Consider the following 9,898-nt stretch of genomic DNA (forward strand, 5'->3'; position numbering starts at 1 on the left):
ACATGTCATAAATAGATGCTTATGATCATCATAAAGGGGGCTTGCCCCGTTTATTTACCTGTTTATTTTTTCTAATTCATTTTATAGTTCACGTTCATTAAACCGAGATAATAATATAGGTATTAAATTTTTTAATTAATTAATTAATTTTAAAAATTAAATTATTCGAATATATTTGTTAAACTATGATTTTTATTGTTTATCATATTCTTTAGATAATCTTAGCTACCATATCTTATTAGAATTAATGAAATTTTGTAAAGTTTTTCATTTAAAGTATTAAATTCTTAAAAAGAAAATTAAACGGGACTAGCCCTTGTTACTCGTACCCGCCCGGTGGAAATCCCCCACCTGTACTTGACTCGAATATCCAATTGAACGGATAGTTTTCACCTTCCGTTGGTATCGAGTTTGATGAATTTTTTTGTCATCCTTAATTTCCCTTCTCTTATGCATGTGGAACTTTTGATTTTAGGTTAGGACTAATTAAAAAGAATTCAAGAATCCTTTGGGGTTTATTTCAATATGGAAGAATATTGGGGCTGAAATTGTAAAATACTCCCCAAATGCAATAAAACCAATAAAACACCACATATTTTAGGCTGGCATAAGCTCATTCCAAGGAATGGCCACACTTTCACCGCAAGACGTCAACTATCTAGGTAGATAGAAAGAGAAGACGAAGAAGAAACCCTAAAAACAGAGCTTATTAAGTTACTGATTCTTTACATATTTCTGCGTTCGTTCTGAATCAAATTGCCGAGATCATTATTTATTATTCTTAATTAAGGTAAGTTATTATTTGATTATGTAAATCTTTCTCCAGTATGTGATGTAAGAATGTATAATATTGTTTATTGGTTTTTAATTTTTGTTTGATTTCAGTGTAGTCTTTGTGGGCGATGAGAAAATGTGGGTAGGATGAAACTGTTATATGTATGTGTGAGCTATTGTGGACAGGGTGACGAAGGAATAGTTGATGGAAATTAAATCCGAGATAATTTAAGGTAGCGTGATATTGGAAAAGGAAATAATATTTATATTTCTTATTCCGGATTGATACAGGTTAACTTGACAAAAATTGTTTGGCTGGAATTAATAGTGAGATTCTGTTCAAATTGTGTGTAAAAGATTTGAGCTTTAATAAATATAGAAGTAACTTGTATAAATGTCTATCAGTAAATTGTTGTGCGACGTGTTATGAATGGGATTGTGAGTTTGTAAGTTTTCTACGTCTGTTAACTTAGTCTTCATTTAAAGGAAAATCACAAAATCAAGTTTGAGGATTGCTAATTACTGGGCATGAATCAGTTAATTGTATCTGTGATGCTAATACTATGCAGTAGAATGTTGCAATTGGCAATGATGACAGTTAAATATGTTGTAGTACACTATTGATGTTTATTTTTTTGTGATTAGAATTTGGGTGATGGGGAGGCTGTTAAGTGGTGTTTCTATGAAAAATGGATGGATTATGCTTTGCTAGCCTTTGACATTTCCATGATCATTCAAGCTAATTAGGATTTGGATGGCTGATCAAGATTCTTTCTATTTCAAAGCATATGATCACCTTGGCTTTGCATAATTAAGTGTCATAGAATGGATTACCCATCTCTTTTTTGGTGAATGTTGGGCCATTAATCGTAGTTAATGTAAGTATTGGACAAACTGCTCGCTGTGTAAATGGTGATGGGCAAATGTACTTAACAAGGTTGTCTTAATATGATGGGGGTAGTTCACAGTGACCAAGATCCTTTGCTCTCCCTCTTCAATTACGAGCCTGATAATTCCTTTTATTGTTTAGAGTTCATTTCCTATTTTGGGTAATTTTTTTTTTTTCAATTTTAGATATGGGAAACTGAATTCATCACCTTCCCAAATTTCCATTGTGATCGTATCAGTTCTATCATGCGTCCACGTGATTTGACTAGTTTCCATCTCTATTTCATGTGCACGTATTTTGAGGAGCAGCGTCAAATTGAAACATTTGATTGTGGATGACACAAACTTGCTGCAGGTTACATGATTGTATTATAGTTCTATTAACTCGGTGTCTTGACTCTTGAGATTGGTAGGTCTTTCTCTATTTATGTGGATTATCGTACACTTGTCTATGTTGTGTATTGAATAAAAAATATGCAAACATGGTTATGCATCTTCAATGAGGTTGGAAGCATAATCGTTGGATGATGAATTGCTTAGATTAGAGTTTTGATTTCTTTTCTATAGCAACTTACTGAAATACCTGATATTTCACCACATAAATTTGATTTCTTCTTTGATTGTTTTATTTTCGTGATTGTCTCTGTTGTTGCATGTTAGATAAATGTGAGATTTGTTAAGCTGAAATAGTTACTCCCTCATTATGAAATCTTAGCAAAGCCTGTAAGCAATGAATTTCATGAGATTGGGTTATGCTCATCCATAAATTACTTTCATAAAGATTTTCCTCATTAGATATCATTATTATTCTTGACAGGAACTGGATATCTTCAGCTATGGAAAATTCTAGATCATCTAGGATCAGAAATATGATGCATGTTGGAAAAAATTCTCTTCTGCCTCCTAAATGTCCATTCCCTAGCATTTCCCCATCATATGCTGAGTACATCCCTAATTCAGCACCTGCCCGAAAAGGTATCCCAGCACCTAGAAATGGCAATTCACAACATCAACGTGCTTCCTCTGAAAGTTTTTTGATTGAGGAACAGCCATCTTGGCTTGATGAACTTCTCAATGAGCCCGAAACACCTGCGCATAGAGGAGGTCATCGACGCTCATCGAGTGATTCCTTTGCATATATTGACACATCTAATGTTGGAAACGTGAATGGCATAGATCAAGATGATAACAAGTTCAAAAATTTAACTTCAGTGCCTTCTTGGGGATCTCAGGACTTCGATCTTTACAGAGATATAAGACATGGTTCTTTCTATACAGACCCAAAATCTTCAGCCAAAACCAAGAACAGGACGTGGGATGCACCTGTGAATCCAGTTGCATCATCTCATGGCCGTCCTGCTCCTAAGGACACTACCATAGTTCAAACTGGAGTATCATTGAGTACTTCCCCAGAAGTAGACAAGAATTCATATTCTTCAACTGGAAAGCAGGATCCGCTTGAATCTGATCCTTATAATCCAAAAGATTCTTCTCATGCCAAATCATCTTCATCCGAAACAGACACCAAACGGGCCAAGCAGTATGTTAACTCAACTTGACATTTTACCTGATAAGTTACAGCAATTGACTTTTTAACGTTCTTTGACCTTATTGTAGCCATCTGCTGTCTTTGCATTTGATGCATGCTTGTCTTGGGTTTGGGAGGACACCTAAATATGTGGATTTCTTTTAATCTTTGAGTCCTTGTTTAGTAAGATCTATACCATTAATATGAGGCTATTCATGTGAATGATACAAAGTTATGTTCGGGGATTTAATTTTAATTGCATTAGTTGTGGGTTAAGCCTAGCTTTATATCAATCTGCTTTCCATGAACCATCGTGTTAGATCACCACGAATTTACACTGAATATGGCTTAGATTGAACTTAAATGCATCATTTTTAAGCTTAGAATATGTTTTTGAATCATAAGATTTTATGACGTGGTACATAAATAAAGCCACGTTTGAAATCCATTCTAAGCCTATTTTTCATGTAAAATCAGTTACAATCTAAATTGTGAGTTTGAATTATTGTCACAATATTCTGAAGACCTACTCTTGAAAATCTTGTTCATCTGCTTATAGTTAAAATGATTTTTAACTAATTTTATAACTTTATTTACCTTTTCTTTTATTTTAGCTTTTAGCCTGTTGACTCTGGAGATGATATTTCATCCCCATACTGCCCCATAAAAAAAAATTGGTTTCTTATAATACACTAGTTAGAATCTCAGTATCCTTGATATTTGTCTTATTAACTGTCTTGGCCTATTGGTTATGGTGATATGTGCTTTGTACATATTGAAAGCTCTACTGAATTAAACTGAAATATTAATCACAATTCTACGCATCAATATAATATTCAGGATGCAGATATGATGTTGTAATGCATGGACACTCTTATAGAATATTTATACTTAGTGATACCAATTCTTCTCCCTTTTAATTTAAATGAACTTATCGTGTATAATTTTACTTTCACAATAAAATTCCACATTGTGTCCTGAGAACTTGGTGCCGTTTTTGTGTCTTCTCATTACGTCTCACTCGAGCATTTTGATAGTAAACTACAAACTTTGGTAAATAATTAGTGTTTCAGTAAGCTTTAAACTTCATTTCTAATGCAGGCAGTTTGCTCAACGTTCACGGGTCCGAAAACTTCAATACATCGCTGAACTGGAAAGAAACATGCAAGCTCTACAGGCAGATATTCCCCCTCTGAGAAATTTTAGTATCGATCTTACCTTGACATGTTACATCTCTAAAATTGCTGATATCAACTTTGTTGTTTATAAATATAGGCTGATGGTTCTGAAGTTTCTGCTGAGCTCGAATTTCTCAACCAACAGAATCTTATACTAAGCATGGAGAATAAAACCCTGAAGCAACGATTGGAAAGTTTGGCTCAAGAGCAGCTTATAAAGTACTGTAAGTTTTTGTCCCATAAGTTAATTTTCCAGGTTGTTAGTTTGTTATTTTGTGTTAATTAGGCATAACTGGGGAAAGAAAATCTATTTTTACACAGTAGGTCTTGGAAAGGAAATTGAAAGAGTAGGTGGATAATTTGGGCTTTAAAACGTGTCTTCAAGAGGTTTGATATGAACCTTGATTTAATTTCATATGTCAGCATCAAATATATGGGCATTGTATAAGATAATCCTAGCCACCCCAGGTTGATGGACTCTCTGTAAAGACTGTAATTGTAATTATGCACCAGTCCGCAAATTATATCAATTTTGATTTACTCCGTAAGTAAAGCATAAAATTAACACATTTTCCCCTCTGATTAGATATGAAAAAGTACTGCATCATGCCCACTAGTGTTATCATTATTGAAAAAGTACATGTCAATGTGTATTTCGGATCAAGTTTAAGAACATAGCAAACCCACACTTTATTCTGACTTAGGTTCCTAGTATATGTTCTACAACAGTACTGCTTCTTTTAGCTGTCTGACGGTAGGCACTAGTCTGCTGCATTAACTTGTTTCTGTTCAGATATAACTAAGACCTTTGTTTTAGCTGTCTGACGGTAGGCACTAGTCTGCTGCATTAACTTGTTTCTGTTCAGATATAACTAAGACCTTTGTTTTAGCTGTCTGACGGTAGGCACTAGTCTGCTGCATTAACTTGTTTCTGTTCAGATATAACTAAGACCTTTGTTTTAGCTGTCTGACGGTAGGCACTAGTCTGCTGCATTAACTTGTTTCTGTTCAGATATAACTAAGACCTTTGCATAGTCAGGGATAGAATAGTGAATTTTGAAATACAGATTATTATATAATTGTAAAACATTGGAAAGCTAGCATCACGTTGGTTTTGGAATTGACTTGTATTAGAGAGTAGCAATTGGACCGCAGAAAGTTTTCCACTCTTAAGATTTCTCTGAACTAAATTTGCGGATGTTGTTTGCAGTTGAGCATGAAGTATTGGAAAGAGAAGTCGGAAGATTACGAGCCCTGTATCAGCAGCAGCAGCAGCAACAGTTTTCATCTAGCCATCGACGTGCTAAAAGCCGAGATCTCGACCAGCAATTTGCTAATCTTTCACTGGAACCCAAGGAAGCAAGTTCTAACAATGATACACCTTCTGGGTATATCTAGTGTGAGTTTTTACGGTGCCTCCTAATCATTCCTTGACTGATGTCTCCTTGCCTTGCCAATGACAAAAATCGAGGTTTCCTTTCATGGGATCAAGCCGCATTCTTCCACTCCTGAGGCTGGACCTCGTTGCCCGGTTTGTTTATCTTATGCTATTCTATTATGTTCTTTGTAATGTTAGAATTTTTCAATTTTCTTTATTAAAAGTAGCGTCGCCATGTGCGCCTGGTAGTCTGTGCCGGAAAATAGTTGTTCTGGTGGATGACTCTCCTGAGGTGGTTCTTCCAAACACGATTGATGTTAATGACCATCCCTGTATGTCTTTAAGTGATTACATTTATAAATTTCCCTTAACGTTCTGCCTGAGGGAACACTGCCATTAGACTGGAAATTGGTTTATGAAATCTAACAATTGTTGATTACGGGTACTTATTAGTCTCAAACGTTTGTCAAGAATTGGTGGAATCTTAATGAACGAGTGAACGACCAACGTATTTCAAAGACATGACAGGTTAGGTACATAGTATTTGACACTAGTTTTAGCTCCTCTCTCCTGTAAAATTGTCCTGTCCTGCCTTCTGGGTTCATTCTCTCCCTTGTACTTACAAAAATTGATGACATTTTAATTTGATTTCAATAAGATAATTGTACTTTAATTTTGATTGATTGGGTAACTACATTTTAATTTGATTTCAATTGGATAACTGTGTCCAATTCCCTCACTTGGCCTAACGAAAATTGATGACATGACATTAAAAAAATGATGGACGTCATTCATCTTAGTGACGATTGCTATTGAACCAAAGTATACTTGCCGTGATCAGAATTTTTTATTTTATGACTCAATTGATGCTATCTTTTTCATATTTATACTAATATACTCATAACTTAGTTTCCTCGAGACCATGCCAACCAAAGCACCATTCGACATTTCACAATGTCAAATAGTAGTTGAATTGATATCTAGGACTTCAATTTTTTTTTAGTGTAATACGGTATACATCAAGTGTTTGTCCTCGACCCCATACGAGAAATGAGTATGCAAACTTTCATAACGATAGGAATCATCAAGAACGGCAAAGTGATACGTACGGGTCGATGGAGACCTGTTGATGTCGAATGCAATCTAATGACACTCAATTGTCCATGTGAGCAGTTGTGCTAACTCATTTTTATTCAACTCTTGTTTGGCTACAATTTCTTAATATTCATGTTTTTTCAAGTTTATTTTTAAACATACATTTTACGAAATTCACAACTTTTATCACTATTTCTACCACACATTTCATCAACTTTTATCGATATTTACTATCCAATCTAATTTTTATCAAACCAGATGGGGCTCTCTGAAATGCAGAATTGACAAAAGACATTGTCGATCACTCAACTACTTAACTTGGTTTTACTCTGCTTATTTTACGGAATCTAGAAATTTATACAGTAGTAATTCAACAGCGTATGCAGCTCTGAGTAGTACAAGCGAAATATGCTCATAATATGGCAAAAACCTAATTACGCTTGTCCTCTCCTCAATCCTTAAATGTAAACCAAATCATACATGGAAACAATTATCCCTTGATCTGCGGCAAATGAACACATCAACCCTAAGCATGACAAAGCAAAAGCAGTTTGTTTCCAATAAAAACTCAAGCATTAATAAACTAGCAGAAAGTCGAAAAAATATATATATAAATGTTACAACATCTCTTGTAGTAGACAACTGATGTTATGTATGTAAAATTCAGTAAGGCCATATTGAGAAGATGGCCGGGTCGACTAATTCCTCAATGCTACCCACTTTTTTGGACAACCTTCCCACCTCCAGAAAATTCAGAATGCCTTAAATGACGCAGGGTAGGGGATACCATAGAAGCAACTGTGCCTTTAAATGCTGATGTTTATGGTTCCCCACCAGACAATCCTAGCCCCGTCTGCTGGAACGTTTCGGACCGATATCCTCGGACAAATGACCAACCCGAATTTGTTCAATTTCTAAACAACAATAAGGTGCTTCAATGTAAATATTTTCCCTTTCTTGAGTCTTTATGCTAACGAGCACTTCCTTGTTGATTATGCCTTCCTTGATAGGGTGAGTAATCCTATTGTTGATAATGGAATTCCATACACTAATGTCTTCGATGCCAACTTCGACACCATGGCGGCATCACTCAAAGCTGTTGTTGGGTTTGGAGACATGACCATTATTGTTGGGGAGGTGGGATGGGGACAGGAATGCCAATTTAAATTTTGCTTTGAGGTTCTTTTTACCTAGACTTGCAGCCAATAAAGGATCCCCTGTTCAAGTTTATTTGTTTGGACTTAGTGATGACGATGCCAAGTGTGGTGGGAGTGAAAAATAAAGTTTTAAAAATTTGGTATTGTAGGTAACACATATAAAAAAATTTAAATTTAATTTCAAAAAAATAAATAAAAAGTTTGGGTACTGAAATTACAATTATTCCCTTTTAATTTTAGCATTTTTTTTTACTATTTTTAATGGCAAATCTGACGGATCTTAACAGTATGGGGTTTTTTCGCACAAAATATTTCAAACAAGATGGTTTTCTGTGACTTTCAATAAGTAGAGGAGTATATCACACATGAAAGTGTTTTTAGATGGTATTATGCTATTAGTCCTTTAAAAGTGATAATCATTGATTGTCGTACCTCAATTTCTTTAGATGAATTGGACGAAGTTATTTTAATTGAAATCAAATCAAAATATATTTAGCTAATTGAACAAAATTGAAGTACAGTTATTTGATTGGCATTCATTGAAAATATAATTATCATGAATTTTATCTGTTCGTAACAATGAATAGAAAATCATGTCATTACAAGTTAACTAGCCTAATATGTGATTGTACTAACAAATAATACTACTAATAGTAAGTGAGTTTGCAAAACTAGTATCTTCTTTAGGGAGTTGGCATAGTCCAACCAAATTCCTCTTTTCATAGTGAAGTTGTGGGGTTAAAGCTTGCCCAACTTCAAATGACTATACACCAAAGATTGGCCTAAGCTTATCCAATGTAAAACTCTTGCCAAGTGAGTTATAGACCAAGCAAATATCCTATGGTGAAAAAGAAATATAATTATAAAAAAATGTTATTAATGTGAATATTAAAAGACACACATTATACAAATTTTTCTTGTCCATTCCATATATTGTGTTTTCGTGAATAATTTTTTTTTTCAACGTTAAATTTGTTTAAATACTCTCTTCATTTACACTTCTAGTAAAAATCAATATTATGTTGCTTCTCTCTCTACAATTTCGTGTCACCTTTGCAATTGATAACAGTAAGGTACATGTTTGGCAAAACTTAAATTATTCAAACTTATATTTTATCCACACAATTTGTAAGATCGACAACTACTATCAACTTATTATTCAGATATTTTGTATCACCACCACAACTTATAAGAATTAAAAGAACTCCCAAATAAGCTCAACATAGGATTCAATAGTGTGATATACAGAATTTGGAATTTTTTTCTTTTCTAATAATATCAAATACTCTTCAATCCATCTAAACAAACATGTCATAAATAGATGCTTATGATCATCATAAAGGGGGCTTGCCCCGTTTATTTTTTCTAATTCATTTTATAGTCCACATTCATTAAACTGAGATAATAATATAGGTATTAAAATTTTTAATTAATTAATTAATTTTTAAAAGTTAAATTATTCGAATATATTTGTTAAACTATGATTTTTATTGTTTATCATATTTTTTAGATAATCTTAGCTGTCATATCTTATTAGAATTATTGAAATTTTGTGGAATTTTTCATTTAAAGTATTAAATTCTTAAAAAGAAAATTAAATGGGACTAGCCCTTGTTACTCGTACCCGCCCGGTGGAAATCCCCCACCTGTACTCGACTCGAATATCCAATTAAACGGATAGTTTTCACCCTCCGTTGGTATCGAGTTTGATGAAATTTTTTGTCATCCTTAAATTCCCTTCTCTTATGCATGTGGAACTTTTGATTTTAAGTTAGGACTAATTAAAAAGAATTCAAGAATCCTTTGGGGTTTATTTCAATATGGAAGAATATTGGGGCTGAAATTGTAAAATACTCCCCAAATGCAATAAAACCAATAAAACACCACATATTTTAGGCTG

The 9,898-nt window shown here is 33.9% G+C and overlaps 1 protein-coding gene across 3 annotated transcripts; it reads left to right on the plus strand.

Moving 5' to 3' along the window:
* Positions 1–596: 596 nt before the first annotated feature.
* On the plus strand, positions 597–6,185 carry LOC111411792 (uncharacterized protein At4g06598-like). Of its 3 annotated transcripts, XM_023042391.1 has the most exons (6): positions 597–790; positions 886–1,007; positions 2,480–3,202; positions 4,292–4,367; positions 4,466–4,592; positions 5,579–6,185. In XM_023042391.1, exons 3-6 carry the CDS (start codon positions 2,499–2,501, stop codon positions 5,764–5,766), a joined length of 1,095 nt encoding a protein of 364 aa, XP_022898159.1. In that variant the 5' UTR covers positions 597–790; positions 886–1,007; positions 2,480–2,498; the 3' UTR covers positions 5,767–6,185. The 3 variants fall into 3 exon arrangements, with proteins under 3 accessions (XP_022898159.1, XP_022898158.1, XP_022898160.1); XM_023042390.1 differs by lacking the exon at positions 886–1,007; XM_023042392.1 differs by lacking the exons at positions 597–790; positions 886–1,007 and adding an exon at positions 1,972–2,071.
* Positions 6,186–9,898: the final 3,713 nt, after the last annotated feature.

This window comes from Olea europaea, chromosome 16 (assembly GCF_002742605.1).
Source record: "Olea europaea var. sylvestris chromosome 16, O_europaea_v1, whole genome shotgun sequence".
Taxonomy (NCBI): domain Eukaryota; kingdom Viridiplantae; phylum Streptophyta; class Magnoliopsida; order Lamiales; family Oleaceae; genus Olea; species Olea europaea.

What these genes read in the sequence shown, in the direction of transcription:
- LOC111411792 (XM_023042391.1), top strand. Translation starts at nt 2,499, where the DNA reads ATGGAAAATTCTAGATCATCTAGGATCAGAAATATGATGCATGTTGGA. An exon ending in GAAACATGCAAGCTCTACAG is followed by an intron (nt 4,368 to 4,465) that starts GCAGATATTCCC and finishes TTATAAATATAG; the next exon opens with GCTGATGGTTCTGAAGTTTC. An exon ending in AGAGCAGCTTATAAAGTACT is followed by an intron (nt 4,593 to 5,578) that starts GTAAGTTTTTGT and finishes TGTTGTTTGCAG; the next exon opens with TTGAGCATGAAGTATTGGAA.